The 20,419-nt window shown below is 38.8% G+C and overlaps 1 protein-coding gene across 5 annotated transcripts in view; it reads right to left on the reverse strand.

Annotated features, from left to right (window-relative positions):
• The window catches only part of LOC136863029 (uncharacterized), a 158,143-nt gene extending 139,224 nt beyond the window's left edge, over positions 1-18,919 (reverse strand). For 3 of the 5 annotated variants that reach the window (XR_010859135.2, XR_010859136.2, XM_067139347.2), the window contains exon 1: positions 18,086-18,649. Coding sequence is in view for 3 of the 5 variants with exons in the window: in XM_067139347.2 (XP_066995448.1) it covers positions 18,086-18,114 (29 nt within the window). In the remaining 2 variants the exon portion in view is untranslated. Of the gene's footprint in view, positions 1-18,085; positions 18,650-18,709 lie in introns of those variants that run through there. The other 2 variants (XM_067139348.2, XM_067139349.2) reach the window with 2 other exon arrangements.
• Between the last annotated feature and the right edge of the window lie 1,500 nt (positions 18,920-20,419).

The raw sequence follows: 20,419 nt of genomic DNA on the forward strand, positions 1-20,419 counted from the left end.
CAAATTCAGCCTGTCCATCAAGGAATCCAGATACTTCTTCCTCGGCTTTCCTCTACCCTTCTTACCCAGAACTTTTCCTTCCAGCAGAGTCACGACTCATGAGGAATGTGTTATGTCGAAATGTGTGGCCAAGGAATTTGGTTTTCCTCTTATCTATAGTGTTGATCAATTCCCTTGTTTTGTCTATTTCCTTAAGGACCCTATTGTTTGACTTTTTCTCTGTCCAACTAATTTTCAGCATCCTCCTCTATATCCACATTTCCACTGCTTCCAGGCGTTTTATATCCTGTTTTGCTAAGACCCATGTTTCGCAACCATACAACAAATCACTCCACACAAACATTTTGGCAAATTCTTTCCTAACTTTAATGTTGATGTTCCTGCTTGTCAGAAGCTGTTACTTGTTACTGAAGGCTTGTTTAGCTAGAGCAATCCTCCTCCTGATTTCTGTGGTGCACCTGTTGTCCTGAGTGATAATGGTTCCAAGTAGCAAAACTGACTTACTTGTACATTTTCATCACCTACCTTAATGTTTATTGGTATTTCCTCAGTTGATTTCTTGACAACTAATACTTTTGTTTCCGAGGTGTTCAGTTTCAATTTTGATTCTTGTAGTGTTGATGTTAAAACTCATAGCATTTTACTTATATCCCTCTCTGCATCTGCAATTAATGCAATGTCATCGGCAAACCTTATACAGAGGATTTGTTGTCCGTTAATTTTAATTCCTTTGGTTTTTTGCTTAAGTTTTGATATGGCCTCCTCCATGAACATGTTGAACAAACATGGAGATAGCGTACTACCTCATCTCACTCCCCTTCTAATGGATGCTGTCTTAACCTTACCATTGATTTCTATTGTTGTGCTTTGATTTTTGTATGGGAGTAAAATGAGTCTTCTGTCCCTCCAGTCCAGACCTATATTCTTCATGTTCCTAAAGAGTTGTTTCCAGTTTACTTTGTCAAAGGCTTTCTCTATATCCACAAATGCAGAATTGTTTCCAGTTTACTTTGTCAAAGGCTTTCTCTATATCCACAAATGCAATGTATGTTTTCCTGTTAACACTCAGTCTTCTTTCTAGAATAGTTTTTAATGCTATAAGAGCTTCTCTTGTTCCCTTCCCTGATGTAAAACCAAATTGATCCTGCGATGTATATTGTTCAATTTTCTTTTTAATCCTGTTTTTAACTACATTAAGCAGTATTTTGGATGCAGCGATAGCAGTGTTAGTGTTCCATAGTTGGAACAGTCAGTAGCATTTCCTATCTTTGGTAAGGTAACTGTCCTACTTTTAGTAAAGTCTCCAGGAATTTTGCCATTGTAATAGCATCTTGCCATGATATTATACAGTTGTTGTTTCATTCTTTCTCCTATTCCCTTGAGAAGTTCTGCTGGTATGTCGTCCGGTCCGGTTGCTTTCTTGTCCTTTAATTGTTTTAGTGCTAGGTCAAATTCTTCCCATGTGATTATTGGGCCTATACTGTCTTCTTCCACCCTCTGTTCAGGTTCAAGATAGTCTGGAATTGCCATTACTTCTTCATCCCAGTACAGGTCTTCAAGGTATTCCTTCCAGCGTTCTGCGATATCTTCACTTTCAATAAGTAGCTGCCCATTCTTATCCTTTATAACTGAGATTCTTGTTTTGGGTTTATACTGGAGTGATTTGATCATGCCATATGCTCTATCTGTTCTTCCTCCTATTATATCACTCCCTATAGTCTGCGTAATTTCCTTCATCCATAATTCTTTTGCCTCCCTACATTTTGTCACAATGAGATTCTTTGTTTTTCTGTACTGATCTTGGCTTAATGCTGTGTATATCTTCTTGTACTGGTTTCATTTCTGAATGAGGTCTAATATCTCTTCAGTAATCAATGGCTTTCTTGGCTCTAGTCTTCTATTCCCTACGGTTATATGTGCTATCTCAGAGATTCCTTGTTTCATCATTTCCCAGTCCATCCCAAAATTATATTCCACGAGTGCATTTGTATCCTCTGCATATTTCTGTTTAATTTGTTCATTTTGCAATGTGTTTAAATCCCATCTGACTTTCTTCCTTCTGATTATATTTTTAAGTCTGAAATTGCACTTTGCCATCACAAGCGTGTGATCACCATCCACTTCAGTGCCAGGATAGCTGTGGCTTTATTTGATTTCTATACTTAGCTTTAACTAATATGAAATCAATTTGGTATCTTTGCATGTCTCCGGGACTTTTCCAAGTACAGTATATCGTCTTCTCAAAGGCACTTCAAACATGGTGTTAGTTATTAGCATATCATACTGTTCACAAAAATCTAGTAGCCTTTCACCTCAGCTGTTTCTCTTTCCCAGTAGAAATTTCCCTATTCCCATTCTGTCTGGTTTTTAGCCAAACAAAGCATTGAAATCTTCCATAATAACCAGATTTTCCTTGTCATCAATTAGTTTTAGTAGCTCATCAAGGCACTCATACAGCTCTTCAACCTCACCTTCATTACTGTTCGATGTTGGAAGATACACTTGTATAATGGTCATATCCCTAGGTTTTGCTTTGATTTTCACCATCAGTATTCTGTCATTTACATGATAGGTGTTCTCAATATTCTTTGCCCAGTTCTTCCCAAGAATTAGTCCAACACCGTATTGACCAGGTATTGTTCCTTCACTATAGATGATCCTAAATGCATCACTAATTAAATCACCATTGCCTTGCCATCATGTTTCACAAAGTCCTAAAATATCAATATTATTAACTTCCATCACCCTTTTTATCTCTTCTAACTTTCCAGGTGTCATTAGTGTTCTGATATTTATGTGATCACCTCAATGAAGATCCTTCCTTATATTTACACCTAAGTACTTATAATGATCCTCATAAGGAACTTTCTTACCATCAATGCAGTAATTAAAACTGAGAGGACTTTTCCTATTTGTGAAACTCACACCCTGACTTTTAACCCCTTTTATCATCATACCATTGCCTACTGTCCATCTCACAACATTTTTGAGGTCATTTTGCAGTTTCTCACAATCTTGTAACTTATTTATTACTCTATACAGAATAACATCATCTGCAAAAATCTTATCCCTGGTTCAACTTCTTTACTCATATCCAATACTACTGCTCCACTCACTTTCGCCAGTAGTCTCCCATGATCTACCCTATCAAATGCCTTAGATTGGTCAATCGCGATACAGTCCATTTGACCTCCTGAATCCAAGATATCTGCTATATCTTGTTGGAATCCTACAAGTTGAGATTCAGTGTAATAACCTTTCCTAAACCTGAACTGCCTTCTATCAAACCAGTTATTAATTTTGCAAACATGTCTAATATAATCAGAAAGAATGCTCTCCCAGCTCACATGCAATGCATGTCAAATTGACTGGCTGTAATTTTCAGCTTTATGTCTGTACCCCTTCTTTTATACACAGCGGCTACTATACAATCTCTCCATTCAATTGGTATAGCTCCTACATGCAAACAATAATCAAATAAGCACTTCACCCTTTGTCTTTACCATATCCCCCAAAATCTTATCAATTCCAGCTGCTTTTCTAGTTTTCAACATTTGTATCTTATTGCAAATGTCGTCGTTATCATAGGTAAATTTTAATACTTCTGTAGTGTTAGTCACCTCCTCTATCTAGACATTATCCTTGTAACCAACACTCTTTACATACTGCTGACTGAATACTTCTGCCTTTTGCAGATCCTCGCATACACACTCCCCTTGTTTATTAATGATTCCTGGAATGTCCTTCTTGGAACCTGTTACTGCTTTAAAGTACCTACACATACAGTTCCATTTTTCACTAAAATTTGTATGACTGCCAATTATGTTTGCCATCATGTTATCCTTAGCTGACTTCTTTGCTAGATTCAATTTCCTAGTAAGCTCCTTCAACTTCTCCTTACCTCCACAGCCATTTCTAACTCTATTTCTTTCCAACCTGCACCTCCTTCTTAGTCTCTTTACTTCTCTGTTATAATATCATGGGTCTTTACCATTTGTTACCACCTTTAAAGGTAAAAACCAGTTTTCACATTCCTCAACAATTGCTTTAAACCCATTCCAGAGTGAGGGGCTGCCTGGCCGAGACGGTAAAGGCGTGCTCATTTCCCCGGACGGTTGTGGGTTCGAATCCCCGACAGGAAGTCGTAAAATTTAAGAAACGAGATTTCCACTTCCTGAGGTGCCTATGGCCCTGAGGTTCACTCAGCCTACACCAAAAATGAGTACCAGGTTAATTCCTGGGGGCAAAGGCAGCCGGGCGTAGAGCTAACCACTCCACCCCATCAAGTGCCGAGGTTACGGATAGTGGAAGCCTTTACCTTCCACCCCTCCAAGGGACTTAATGGCTTCACAACTTTGCTTTTGCTTGCATTCCAAAGTATGTTCACATTTTTTTTTGTCATTTTCCACTGATCATAGTTACTTTTTAAAAACTCCCTCATGCCTGTTTTATAAGGCATATGGTACTACCTAATAGTCCTACTTTTACGACCTTCCTTTCTATCACATTTATTTTTAACTACAACAAAAACAGCTTCATGATCACTAATACTATCTTTTACTTCTGTTTCTCTATAGAGCTCATCTGCTTTTACCAGCACCACGTCCAGAATATTCTTCCCTCTAATAGGTTCCTTCACTTTCTGAATCAGCTGTTCTTCCCATATTAACCTATTTGCCATTTGTTGGTCATGCTTCCTGTCATTCGCATTACTTTCCCAATTGACATTTGGTAAACTGAGATCACCTGCTAAAATCACATTCCTTTCCATATCGTTTCCCACATAGCTTATTCAATAATTCAATAATTCCGAATCAGCGTCAGCGCTATCCTTTCCCGGTCTGTATACTCCAAAGACATCAAGTTGCCTACTATCTTTAGAGATGAGCCTTATACCTCGAATTTCATGTTTGTCATCTATAAATTTTTCATAGCTTACAAATTCTTCTTTCACCAGAATGAATACTCCACCTCCTACCATTCATCTCTACGATACACACTCCAGTTCTGAGGGAAAATTTCTGCATCCATTATAAAATTTCTCAGCCATGATTCAACTCCTATTACAATATCTGGTAAGTACAGTATATATCTATTTAGTTAATTCAATTCATTTCTTTACAATACTTCCACAGTTCAACACTAACATTTTATGTCATACCTACTTGACTTCCAGATCCCTGTACCCTTATCACTGCGCCTAGACCATCTTGTTTCCCTGAATGTATCTCCCTATAACCCTTCTAAACAAATTTCCTAACTTATACATACCACTGCGGTTTAAGTGAAGCCCGTCACCACTATCCGACCTACCACCACTAGTGTGTCCGACTCACTGGCTGAATGGTTAGCGTACTGGCCTTCAGTTCAGAGGGTCCCGGGTTCGATTTCCGTCCGGGTCGGGGATTGTAATCTTCACTGGTTAATTCCAGTGGCTCGGGGGCTGGGTTTTTGTTCTGTCCCCAACATCCCTGCAACTCACACAACACACATAACACTATCCTCCACCACAATAACACGCAGTTACCTACACATGGCAGATGCCGCCCACCCTCATCGGAGGGTCTGCCTTACAAGGGCTGCACTCGGCTAGAAATAGCAACACGAATTTTTTTTTTAAACCACTAACGTTACTCAGGCAATGGATCAAGGTGTGATTTACACATTTAAAAGCTGCTATTGAAGACTAGTTCTGCAGGCAATAATTGTAAAGATGGATGGCGCAAGCAATGCAAGTGACATTGCAGAATCTATTTCTGTGCAGGATGGTGCAAATTGGATTCATACAGCAGTACAGAAAAGAAAGCAGGAGACATTAATCAAGTGCTTCAGCACAGCTAATTTTCTCCCATATTCTGAAGAAAATTAAAACTTGCATAAGGTAAAAGATATCATCTATATCTATCGATCTATCTATCCTATTACAAGATATTTATATGCGGCCCTTCCGACCCCTCTATAATAAGGCAAAACACCAGCCAACATTATGAAACAATAATGAAGAAAGGGACCGCTAGATTCCGTCTAGGCTCTCTTTTGTTTGTTTTTTCATTTGCGCTTTCATTATGTTTTTTAGCATTTTTTCAACTCATATTATGTAAATTATTCCAACCCCCCTAATTTTTTTCACTGAAGATGGCTCAAACGAGCCGAAACATGTCTGAACTTGTTTACTCCGTCTAACGACGGAATATATGATGTATTGAATAGGAGGATACTTTCATTTTTCGCCATTGTAAAGTGATAAACTATCTATCCTAGCTATATCATCTCTGTGTTCAACAATAAATTTTGACATGAACGCTGCGCAGTACATCAATGATGACAGTGATGTGTCTTCATATCAAACAGTGGATTTTGCTCTAGAAATTACTGCAAGTACACCTAGCAGCCTACAAGAAAGAAATGACAATGATTATAGTGACAACGAAGAGAAGGTTGAAAGAAACGACAACATCCCAACAATCTACAGCTTTTCTGAAGCAATCAAATATTTGCTGCGAAGAAAAACTTAGACGAAATCAATAAACATTTGTGCTGAGTGAAAATCTGTGGAGAGAAGTGCCATTATATATATTTTCAAGTAGGTGAAGCAGACAGATTTTTTGGAGCTCTAGTAGCAACAACTAAATGTGTAGTGATAAACAGAGTAATGGTACAGCGTTAATTTTTAAATTACAGTATGACCCCCATTAACCAAATCTCTGTCAATGGAAAAGTGGTGTAACCAAAATGTATGGTACAATTGAATTTTTAAAAATAAATTTAAAAGTACTATGTTTATTAAATACAGAATTTACAATATGTACAATATACCTTACACTAATATTATTTTTAACCCTTCATGGGTAAAAGTAAGAGGAAAATTGAAGCAGTTCTACAAAAAAAAAAAAAAAAAAAAAAAAGTATTGTATTTGTCACAAAGCACATCAGAGGAATGCGTGCGAGGTCAACAACACTTCCTACTATTTACGTAAAGTGGTTAAACCCACCCCTTGCCTCCCACACAGCATAAGTATTTACCCTTGCCTATGCTTTGAGACCTATGCAGCAGAAACTTGGACGATGAAGACAGCAGATCGCCGCAGGATTGATGCTCTAGAAATGTGGTGCTATAGGAGATTACTGCGAATACCATGGACAGCACACCATACTAATGAATCGATCCTGCAATAGCTTGGCATCAGAACAAGACTGTCGACCCTTATCAACCAAAAACAACACAGATATTTTGGTCATATTGCCAGAAGGCAGGAGGCAATGGAAATACTTATCATAGAGGGAAAAGTCGAAGGCCAAAAACCTAGAGGACATGCACCGTTACGATGGATGGACCAGATCAAGAACTTGACAAGGATGAGCTTACAGCAAGCGAGTCACCATGCCCAAAGCAGAGACTCCTGGAGGAAGATCACCAAAAGGATTGTTGCGTGATGCCACTACACCCTTACGAAGGGTTGGACTAAAAGAGAGATGCTTTGAGACATTAGTTAGTCTCATTGGGCTTTATCAGTTGTGTTGTGTGTGATTTTGTCATGTGTACAATATGTCAGCAAAGAAAAGATGGGTTGTATTGACAACTGAACTGAATCTTGAAACTTGAGGCAGTTAGGAGACTGAAATATTGAGAAATTCTGCAAACTGTAATGGCAAATTTAAACGTAGGGACTTCTATGCTTTTGGAATGGGTTAAAATAAAAGATTTAACTAGAAGATAACCAATAAGTAGACCTAGGATTTTAGACAAAAACCTATTTTGTTTCTGAAGAATTAACTTAAAACAATGTTGTATTTACATGGTTCATGTATTTATAAGGTTACAAATGGTGGTGCTATAGTGCCTAAAAATGCCTAAAATGATGTTAGAACTTATATTTGCCTATATTCTGATAATTTATAATTTTAAATTCCTAAATCAACTAGTGTGCTTTTAATTTGCTCCAAGAAACTAAAGTATTTGCCAACTTATTTGCAGTATCTTGAACAGTATAATCTTAAAACACTTTACAAACAAAATCTTAAAATCGGAAGCTGTAAACCGACCAACCACCACGAGATGGGAGACAGTGTCCATTGACCTGCTGCAAACAAAACTCATTTCATTCTCTGAGAACATTTCAGTGTTTCCATTTGTTCAGTGCACGCATTACACCGAAAGTGTTAGCTTCCAAGTCATCTTAAATTAAACAGTGGTTGCAGGAGTTTTGACACTTCACATTATTATTATTATTATTATTATTATTATTATTATTATTATTATTATTATTATTATTATACATACATACATACATACATACATACATACATTATCATTATAGACTGTTGTGCCTTTCAGCGTTCAGTCTGCAAGCCTCTGTGAATTTACTAAACGTTGCCACAATCCTCGATTTGCAAATTGTGTTGTGGCCTCATTTAGTTCTATACCTCTTATCTTTAAATCGTTAGAAACAGAGTCTAACCATCGTCGTCTTGGTCTACCTCTACTTCTCTTACCCTCCATAGCAGAGTCCATTATTCTCCTAGGTAACCTATCCTCCTCCATTATTATTATTATTATTATTATTATTATTATTATTATTATTATATTATTATTATATTATTATTATTATTATTATTATTATTATTATTATTATTATTATTATTATTATTATTATTATTATTATTATTATTTCTTTTCCACAAATTGTAGATACAATTCAGAGATGGTGAATGGAGAAAGGGCATAGCTCCACATACACGAATGTTCCTCCATCCCCACTTAAAATTTTAATATTAAAAAATTACAATTATAGACTACATAATGTGCTTATACCGGTATACAGTTACCGCATTTACACAGACATATTATTTACATAATATTCACAAGATCTGTTCAACATTCATGTAATTACACACATGCACACCCGCAAATCCCCACATATACTTCAGCTAGACCGGCTCATTCATTACCGACATCACTCATTCCGGATCACATAAACTTTCATCCGTCCTCCCATGCATATTGAATATTCACAAAGTAGAAAATTGTTATGTACAGAAGATTTTGTTATATATACATTCTTTTTACTTTACAAAAAATTTCAGTAGGTAGTTCTTTTGTCTGCAGTGAGAGTTCATTCCATAGCCGAGCATAACAAATAAAGAAGCCACTTTGATATGATCCTTTTCTTGCAAGTGGAGGGAAAAGGGGCACACCTCTACCTCTTTGAGCGGAACAGTAGTTTAGCTGTACGCGGTTGAATGGGTTGATGTGAATGTTACCTGTGAGCGATTTTCTCAGAAAAATAATATCTATTTGTTTACAGAGAGCTGTTATGGAGGGCAGTGACCTGGCTGTATTTAAATGACCATGTTTAGCAATTAGTCGTTCTGCTCGGCGCTGAACTCCCTCTAGTTTCGTCATGTTCTCTTCTATAGATGGGTGCCAAGAAAGAGGCCTGTACAACAGTATTGGCCATACTACTACAAAATAAACCACCTGAACTGCTTTATTTTTATTTTTTTTCTGGCTCCCAGTAGAGATCTGTGACTAAATCCCAAGACTCTGCATGCTTTGCACCTTATTTCCTCAACATGCTTGTTTCATTTTAAATTGCTGCAAATATGAATGCCAAGCAATTTTATTGAGGTGCAAGGCATCAGGTTTTTACCACACAGTGAAATTTGATGTTCTAACAGTGATCCTGCTCTAGTTAAGCAGATATATTTAGATTTCTGTACATTTATAGACACACTATTTATTTTTAACCATAGAGCCACATTATCAAGATTTGACTGTAACCTATTACATCATTCTCATTGCGAATGGCTCTTGAAACTATGGTGTCATCAGCAGGGGCGTATTTTCCTTGCATGCAAGGCATTCATTACATGCGTTATAATAGTACGAAGAACTGTTTGAAGTACGATTTTAGGTTGTTTCAAGTGAAGTATTATTAAATTCATCTCTCAGAAGTTCAAAAGTTCCTTACAACTGCACTAGTTCGTTGCTTGACTGCGTGTGGCGCTGGTGTAGTCTTGCTATCTAATCCACTGTAGAAAGAAAGAGAGAGCAAATGGAGAAGTTAAGGACGTAACACATTCAATCTTAAAATTGCAGCTGGTGGCAGACATAGCTCTGAAACCCTCCACATGATGTCACTGCAATTGAATCTGTCACCATTCACGTGCTACCCTCTGCCGGCTTGGAGAAAGTCGGAATGTCCAAGGTAACGTAGAGCGGGAAGCACGGATTACCCCTGGTGAGATGAGGTCTCTTCGGTATGGACCCCATTCACTTGCTCCATTTTCCAGGACTAGCCTTATGACGATAGTAAATTGATCGAAGTCTATGGAAAATATTTTGATATAGAACGACTTAAATCCAAATTGAGGGCAATGTTCAATTCTGAACACTTCAAAGATAAGACTGTGGCTCAAATCCGGAAGTTCCTATTGACCAGTGGTGTCCTTAGTGGTCTCAGTGAGCTTTATAAAATGTGCACATTGATTACAACTATTCCCACAACATCATCTGTAGAACACTCTTTCTCTGACCCAAAGTGAATAAAATCTTTCATCCGCAATTCTCAAAGTCAGAGTCGTCTCCCTGCGTTAGGAATGATACAAGAGTCGAGTCATACGTCATGGCAACTATTTTTTTCTAGCAAACAGGAGACAACACGGAAAATCGAAGATATGCATTTGGAAATATAGGGCATGTACTTATGCATAGTGCCTGAAGACAAATTCTGACTTCACGAGATTCTCGTAAGAAAGTAACAGAACACATGCCATTGGTAAACAGTTTTACTATGGTATAGACAGCAAATACACAAGACTACATACAAAGGACACGTGTCCACTGGTTACAGACCTTCGAAATAATCACCCAAGGTTTCCACTGTGCGTTGCCAGCGGTGTGGCAGGCGCTGAATACCATTCGCTGCATGTGTATCGCTAACGTGTGACACCTCTCTCCGAAATGCTGTTACGATGTCCTCTTTGTTAGCAAACCGTTGTCCACGTAATGGCTTCTTGACTTTGGGGATTAGAACATAGTGCATTGGCGTGCATTTCTGCTGTGGAGAACTGCAATTTTAATATACGATTGTTGCTCCTGCTGGTTGACTTCCATTTTATGACGCTCTCACTTACACACTGAACTTGGGGGCATGCTTAGACCCACACTGTTGTTTACATACACCATCTAGTGGCATCATACGCAAGTACATAACGTACATTTCCAAATGCATATCTTAGATTTTCCGTGTTGTCTCCTGTTTGCGAAAAAAAAAAAAATAGCTGCCATGACTTATGACTCAACCTAGAGTAGTATCTTCTTGTTAAGTTGAAAGCACGTGAGGAGTTCTACAGAGACAAGGAATTCTGAAAAAAGAATCGCAGGGTCGAGTTCACCTACATGTAAATACAGTGAGTAGAATTGGAATTTACTAAATACATTGTGTTACTGCATGCCTCCATGGAAAATCCCAGATATGCCACTGGTCATCAGCATACTGTGCCACAGTAGACAATACACAACCTGGTAGATCCAGCATAAAGATTGTGTACAGAAGCGGCCCTACCACTCTACCCTGAATCACACCCGAGGTGACTAAAATTTGGTCTGACCTGGCCCCACTGAACATAACACACTGCATTCAACCTACCAGGAATGATCAAAGCCATGCCAGCAGTTTTCCTTGAATGCCTTACTTACCAAGTTTTAACAGTTGTTGATGAGATACATGATCAAAGGCCTTACTCCAGTCGAGAGTTACGCAGTCCACTTGGGAGATATTAGACTGGTCCAGGGAATGTTGCCTCTCATCAATTACAGTTGTTAAAAGTGTAGTACCGGATTTTCCAGGGAGGAATCCATGTTGGTTGTTATTCAACAGGTTTCTCTCATTCAGAAAATCCAGCACATGTTTACTAATTAGGCATTCCATGCATTTATATAAACCAGATGCGATAGGGACCAGGCTATAATTGTCTACATTCCCCTGTCACCGTCAATGAACAAAGGAATGACGTTTGCTTTCTTCCATTCATCTGGCACAGTTCCACTGTTCATTGAAATGTTAAACATTGCACAAAGAGAAGGTGCAAAGCATCTGCACAGCAGTGGAGAATTCTTGCCGCACGTTATCCGGGCCATTGGCTGCATGGGATCTGGTTCTCCGAAGACTTGCTGCGATCTTGTTATCTGCGAAGTAGAGGCTAGTTAGGGGCAGTAAGGGAAGGATTGTCCTTGTAATGATCATGTTTTCATCCTTGTCAGCCATGGTGAAGTTATTTTTAAATTTAATGTTAAATGTGTCTGCTATTTCTAAGGGAGAGGAATCTGATAGTCTGTTATACTTGAAGATTAATGGTGCACAGTTGCCGCTTTTGTTTCTGATGAATGCCCATAGCTCTTTACTATTGGAACTAAGGCTGTAGATATATGAACTGTAGGCACCATGGATTAATGATTTGATTTTGTTCCTAGCCAGCCTGTACTTCTTCCACCTACCGTCATCAGGATTTTCCTTACATTTCCTGTATAAATTATTTCTCTTCCTAGTGTCACCTGGATTTTCCTTCCATTTCCTGTATAAATTATTTCTCTGTCCAATACCCGATGTTATCTCTTTAGTGATCCATGGCGTTCTTTGCTTATTACAGATGGAAGCTTTGGGCAACACTTGTTTGATGAATTCGAAAAATACTTTTTTCCAGTTTTGCCAGATCAAATTTAGCCTATATCACCGGTAAAGGATGTGAGGGGAATAGGAAGATTTTTTTTTGCTAGTTGCTTTACGTCGCACCGACACAGATAGGTCTTATGGCGACGATGGGACAGGGAGGGGCTAAGAGTGGGAAGGAAGCGGCCGTGGCCTTAATTAAGGTACAGCCCCAGCATTTTCCTGGTGTGAAAATGGGAAACCATGGAAAACCATCTTCGAGGCTGCCGACAGTGGGGTTCGAACCCACTATCTCCCGAATACTGGATACTGGCCGCACTTAAGCGACTGCAGCTATCGAGCTCGGTAATAGGAAGATTTTTTGATAGAAAAGAGGAAAGGTCATTCCAATTGGTGCGGGGAAAAATACCTTGGATGGTAAAATTATATTCTGTGATGTTTGCAGCAGAGGGGGTTATATTTTCTTAATATTTCCCCCTAAAGAGTTATTATCAATTTAGCAAAATAAAAATGGTATTTTTAATTGATAAATGCCTACTGAATATGTAGAATTGAGGCTTCCAAAAATATATTTTTAGAACCTATTTTTTTATATCTGAGAACATATTTTAGGCACCTAAAACAATATTTTTAGCACCTAAAAATCTGAAGTCTAACAAAAAGAAAACTATGAAATCATCTCACAATGAAAAAGTGAATGAAGCCATGTTCTTATGTTTCACATAAGTCTCAAAAGGTATATCTGGAATTTGTTTTTTTACATCGCACCAACACAGATAGGTCTTATGGTGATGATGAGATAAGAAAGGCCTAGAAATGGGAAGGAAGTGGCCATGGCCTTAATTAAGGTACAGTCCCAGCATTTTCCTGGTGAGAAAATGGAAAACCACGGAAAACCCATCTTCAGGGCTGCCGAGAGTGGGGTTCAAACCCACTACCTTAAATATTAAAGGGGAATTTTCTGTGCACCAAAACCAATTATTCTATCAAAAGAATTACTTCAACCACGTAAATGAAACAATGCTGGCTGAGAAAATTGTTAATACAAAATTAATAGAACAACAATACCATTAAAGTTCTAAACAAAATAACTAAAAAATTAACTAGATTTGCACTCTTATGAAGTTGTACTTAAAGGACTATGAACACACTGTGAGGTTTCATTTTTAAACATTAGTACTGGTAGTATTATTTGATGAACAAGACAATGGAAATATCTCTTCGGAAAATGTTATATTATTCTTCTAATCTGACCGAGATTTTCTTTCCTTAGGGAAAACTTTTGCCAGGTGCTCATTTTTTATTTTAACTGTTTCTGCTGCTTCAACTGCAAAGTGAAGAAGTGGCTAGTACTTCAGCAGCAAGCTCTCACCCTTGGGTCACTTCTTACCACATGAGACACGGACATCTTCGAATTGTTCATCTTGCGAGCCATCACAGACCACTTTCTAACAGAATTTTTTGAATGCAAGTCACCACTGCTTAAACCAGCCTCCCTGTCCTCACAGTGCAAGGTCGTCCCTGAAGTGGGCTATCATCAGTTGTCCCACCTCAGTGAACCTCCTGACAGTTCAATACACAAACATCCTGCTGATTTTCCACTTCTTAAGGCTTTTCAAAACCGCAGAAGCTGATTTTCCTACTACTACTACTCCTCCTCCTCCTACTTCCTACTACCGATACACGACTTTTGTATTCATACCACTGCATGACTAAAACATGACACTTTCTCTTCCGTAGCTGAACTCGCACACCCCTGATCCTTAGTTGATGATGATGATAATGTTGTTGTTTGTTTTTTAAAGGGGCCTAACAGCTAGGTCATTGGCCCCTAATGGTACAAGGTGCAATGAAATGAAAATTAAAACTTCGAAATGTATCCACTGACTAGAAACTAAAACGAATGATGATGAAAAAAATGATAGTGAAACAAAAAGATCAGTGGATCCAATTCACAATGTCTAAATTACTGGGATTATGCTTATTATCTAAAGGAGTCCAAAATCCAGCTCACAGGACCCTCATAATTGTACAAATCAGTGGTAAAGCAGAACCATGGTGTTCCTTCCATAGTGGTACTAATCAGAGGTAACGTAGACTGATGCTGTGTCTCGCATAGTGGTATTAATCACGGATAATGTAGACCCATGGTATATCAAACACAATGGCACCCATCATAAGAAACACGAACCCACGGTGTTTCGCACATAAGGGTACTACTCACAAGCAACGCAGACCCATGGTGTTCCTCACACTGTGAGACTAATCACGGGCGCCGGTATTCCCGTGGTGTTCCTCATTTAGTGGAATTAATCACAGGCCACGTATACTAATGGTGTTGCTCACACAATGGTAATAATCATAGGCATTGTAGACCCACGTTGTATGACACATTATGGTAATGCCCACGGGTAACAAATCTCACGGTGACCTTCACATAATGGAACTACTCTCAGATAATGCAGACCCATGGTTTTCTTCACATAGTGGTACTAATCACGGGCACCAGCCAAACCCGTGGAGTATCTCACATAGTGCTACTAATCGCAGGCAACGTAGACCCATGGAGTTTCTCAGAAAGTGGTACTACTCATAGGTAGCGTAGACCCATTCTGAACACAGGGGAATCGACACATTCCAGCACACCGTTACGGCACACGGACATTAGTCCACGCAGCCGAATACCCGCCCCCCCTCCGCCTCAGTGGAATACGCATGGTAGCACTAACCACAGGCAACGCCCAGACCCGTGGTGTGCCTCACATAAGGTGCCTCTTGATAACGTAGACGGAATTCCTCACACGGTGGTACTAATCGCAAGAAAAGATGACCCACGGTGTTCCTCACGTAATGGTACTAATCATAAGTAGTATCATGGTTCTAAAATGATCGTCCTTCGGTCACTCCTTTTAGTCGCCTCTTACGACAGGCAGGGGATACCGTGGGTGTATTTTTTGTCTGCGTCCCCCCCACCCACACGGGGTTGTGTGTTTGGTACACGAGAGCTATTTTATTTCGCTCAAGTCTGCCAGCAAGCTGGTTGGGACCCACTATCCGCCACCTGGGATGCGCCACGTTGGAGTATCACCTCTCCCCCTGCTACGCCAGCATAGCAGGCTCATGATGATGCTTAGTTACAAGGGTGAATTATGGCTCTCAAAACTGGTTGTATGCTCTAGGTCAAAAAATTTTAACAGTATTTATAGTAAGACTGAGTATACTGATGAAATATAAGAATGATAACAAGGAAACAAAAAAGAAACAAGTCATATAGGCTAAATGAATTACTTAGATTATGCCAAAACAAGAGCGGGGCCTGTAATGTAGACATTACAATAAGCATTCGGCTTTTGCAGTGTCAGGAAACAAGGTGAAATTCTTTACATTTCACAAAGAACTTGGCTCCACAGCATTCTTAATTTCAAACCTACATTATTAGAGAAGTCTTGCTTGTGGTCAGATGAGATTTTCTTCTGAAAATGCAGAGCAAAGTTCTCTGTGAAAAGTACAGAATTTACCCTTCTTTTCTGACATGGCAAAAGCCCAAAAGGTTATTAAAATATCTACAAGAACAAAAGGACTTAAAATATGATAAAGGAAGGAATTACTCATATTATTTAAGAAGTCTGTTAGAGTTCTGAGATGCACAGGTGAAATTTGACAATGGTAATGCCTCTGAAATGCACCATATAATGCATATATTTTTTTAATGAAGCTCTCAATCAATATTTCTTTGAAAAATGTGGAAGAAAGTAGGTTTTATGATGACAATGATGATGTTTGTTGTTTAACCCTGGAATGGAAACATGGGGCACACAGTGCCCCAGAGATATTTATTTTTGCTATCATTTTACGTTCCTCACAAAAGTGGACTAACCACAGGGACCCGCACTATCCCGGGGTGTTCCTCACATAGTGTGTACTAAGCATAGGCACGGCAGAAACATGGTGTCGCTCATCCTATGGTGTTGCGCATATATGGGTACGAACCACAGGTACTATAGAAGCTGCTAACATACTCTATTGCTACTAATCACGAACCTATTTGGTACCTAACATAGCAGAACTACACGCAAGTAAAAGCGACCCATGGTGTTCTCCACGTAGTGGTACTAAGCACAAATAGTCTCATGGTTCTAATTTGATTATCCCTTGGTCACCCCTATTAGTCACCTCTTATGACAGGCAGGGAATACTGTGGGTGTATTCTTCGTCTGCGTCCCCCATCCACAGGGGGTTATGTGTTTGGTCCGCGATAGGTATTTTATTTCCCTCAAGTCTGCCAGCAAGCTGGTTAGGACATTCCTATCCGCCACCTGGGATGCGCCACGTGAGAGTACCACCTCTCCCCCTGCTACGCCAGCGTAGTAGGTTCGTTGATTAGCAAGACCTTATGCCAGTCTGTATGGCATACACACTAACTGTGAAGTACAGTACGTGTAAAATACCAGAACAATTTCCTATTAATGGCTACCATGCTGTATTTCTGTTACAATGGCGAGAATTTTTCCAGAGCAAATAACTTTGAGGTAATCATTAGTCAGCTGTCACAAAAGGATCAAAGTTTTAAAAAAAAAAAAAAAAAAAAAAAAGAACACAGCAAGCATAAAAGGAGTAATTTTACACATCAAAATAAGAATGATTCCTCAATTTTTAATAAAAACCTACTGCAGGAGAGTAAAAGTACATGAATACAGCAAATGCCCCAGATAAAATTTCTACAACACTGTCTGTATGCCCAAGAGCATTTAGGAATTATTATAAAAGTCAAGATACATTCTGATACTAGAGAGTAAGGAAGGCCAACTTATGGTATCGACATATGTGGAAATATAATACATGTTCAAAATTAAAGTGCTTACCTACCAGAGAAAATCCCTTCAAACAACATTAACTTAACAATGATTACCCATGTTGAAAAATATATACGAGGCTGAAGGAACATTTAGAAGCAAATAACGATACCAGCAATAAGGAACAGGGTAGAGCTTAGCAAAATTGATGATACAGTATTCAATCATAAAAACATTCTTGCAATAGGAAATCTTTTATAAACAAATGGGCATATTTTTGTGAGCTTCTGTCAGATTTGTTCATGTTTATGACTAACTTCAGAATCTGATACATTACTTGTGTCTTTAAACAACAAATGGAAATGAGCCTAACCTAACTCTGAAAAATAGTTTCTAACCTTCCATACTTTTCAATTAAAAAGACAAACCGTATAAAATGCTGTCATTCAACACAGTTGAAATGTCTATCATAGGTATCAGAGAATCATAGCGAAAGGGACAAGTGTTCCCAAACGAAACAGTAAGAGATAAGTATATGGGAAAAACAAAGAAACCCAATGCACAACAAATCGGTTGTATCAAAGGGCAAATCCATAAACAAAGGACAGAACATAAATTTACCTCCTTATCGCTTTGCTGGCCTTATCCATGACTGTGCAGCACACGTATTAGGGGCACTTTATTTATAATTACTGTTCTTTTCATTCACTTATCGATGTATTGGTCCCTAAAACAAGTTAAAAATCAGGACGACGACATCCGATTTAATTCCACTACCGCTGCAACATTTCTTTGCAGCTCTCTGAAGCTGCTGATGTTTTCACGATCTTTTTTCATTTTATTCATCTCTTCCAATCTCTTCTTTCTGCATTCATCCTGGCAAGCAACCTACAAGATTTGAGGTTAACGTCACTCAGTTTCCGTCATGATCAGCAGGCAGTGGCCTTATCACGGTATTATGACAATTATCGCGAGCGTGGGCAGCGTGGTATACGCTATTGTTATCATCAAAATGTAATACTGCTCGCGCAGCATACAATGCATAATAAGAGGTCAAAATTAAAATCCTCTCCTGTGTATGGTAAGGCGAAATAAAACAGTTTCCGTAATCCCGAGTTAATAGCCATAAAATACACAGTCGAATTAGGTGGAATGCATTTGTGATACAGTTAGCGAAAGACTGCTGCGTATTTGTTTGGCATGCGCAGAAGTTTAATTCATAACATTCTGTATAATATATTTTACCTGGTCGACATCCACATATCCGCAATACATTCCACGAACACCGAAGCCTCGTGACAAAACTCAACCCCTTTCTTCCAGTGAACAGGAAGGAATTCGACGATCTATCGCTACTATTCGATCTCTATACATTGTTGTAGAATATCAACGCAAATAATGAAAATGTATTTTAAAATTTATTTTTTTGCTATTTGCTTTACGTCGCACCGACACAGATAGGTCTTATGGGGACGATGAGACAGGAAAGGCCTAGGAGTGGGAAGGAAGCGGTCGTGGCCTTAATAAAGGTACAGCCCCAACATTTGCCTGGTGTGAAAATGGGAAACTACGGAAAACCATCTTCAGGGCTGCCGACAGTGGGGTTCGAACCCAAAATCTTATTTTAGGTATGAAAATTAACATATCTGAAGAGAATGCCATATTTTATCCCAAATACGTCGCTCTCTTTTCTGCAAAGGAAAGATCAATAGAATGTGGTATATTTACGGCACAATCGCAGATGGTTAAGCACTTGGTAGTTGCTACCTGTGCTCAAGATTGCGGTGTCGAATCCCAGCAGCATCGGTTGGTACAGTACTTTAAGACGAGAAACGTTTTTCGGGTTAAAATTCCTTTAAAAAGTAAATATGAAATTCCCACTATTGCCTTGTGAATCAGGTGCTCAGAGATTATATCCTAACGAGATGTTTATAAGGATAACTTAGTTATAACAGGGTCCATAAACATCGGTTCATTGACATAGAAAATTATTTTATGGTTGAACAGTTCATTCTGAGGAAAGAAATAAATATAAATTTGTAAGCTATATTGATTTTATAATCCGCAACATTAGGCCTATTTAAATTAAAATTAGAAAGCAGAAATTTTAGTTCCGTTTTAACATACAGAATTCTCGGCCACAAATTTCCTACGCAGTATAATAAATTGCTACGGCAATTTAACCTCGACAGAGGATGGTCGCTAGTAATGAAAACTAAGATAATTGACAAGGTAGGACCTATTTCCTGAAATAGACTGACAAGGTTCAAGAACCAGTGTAATGTAGGTCTTGTCAGGACGCGTAAACAAATTTAACATTCGCCTTTCGCCAATTTCCCGGCGCACGCAGAGAACAAGGAACGTTCATTTTTTACTCGTAAAGTAGACAGAGAGACTGTAGTAGTCCAGAATCACTCTAACAGATGGCGCAGTGATGCTGAATTTACATGCACTTCGATTGCAGCACACCAAAGAGTAAAAGATTAGTAGTTCTCTGTTTTACGTAACACCGACACAGTCATGTGGCGACGATGGGTTGAGTTCTGCACGGATGCGGATATCCGCGAAGTTAGTGTCTTAGCGGAATCAAACTGTATGGCAGTGCGGATAATTTTGCTGATAATTTATAAGTAATTTTTATTGATTTTCACTCAGGTATCTCAACAAACGAGTCTTTCATATATTCCATGCAGTTATTTTTGCTTGTGGTGAGGCGACCCTTGACATTGCTATGGGAAAATGGTGATATATAAGGAGCCTGTAGTCCATAAAGCCATAAATGTGACCCAAGCCGCAATTATTGAAAGGAAGGAACAAAGTTTCCGAAAGAGAACCGCGCAACACGTCGCTAATTGTCGGCTGGGGGCCGTTGCCGCGTATCAGGCCTAGCGTGTTATATTAACAGGGGCGAAGCGTCAGGGGAGACAGGGTAGACAGCGTGTACCCTTAACATTT

The sequence above is a fragment of the Anabrus simplex genome, chromosome 2 (genome assembly GCF_040414725.1).
Source record: "Anabrus simplex isolate iqAnaSimp1 chromosome 2, ASM4041472v1, whole genome shotgun sequence".
Lineage (NCBI taxonomy): Eukaryota > Metazoa > Arthropoda > Insecta > Orthoptera > Tettigoniidae > Anabrus > Anabrus simplex.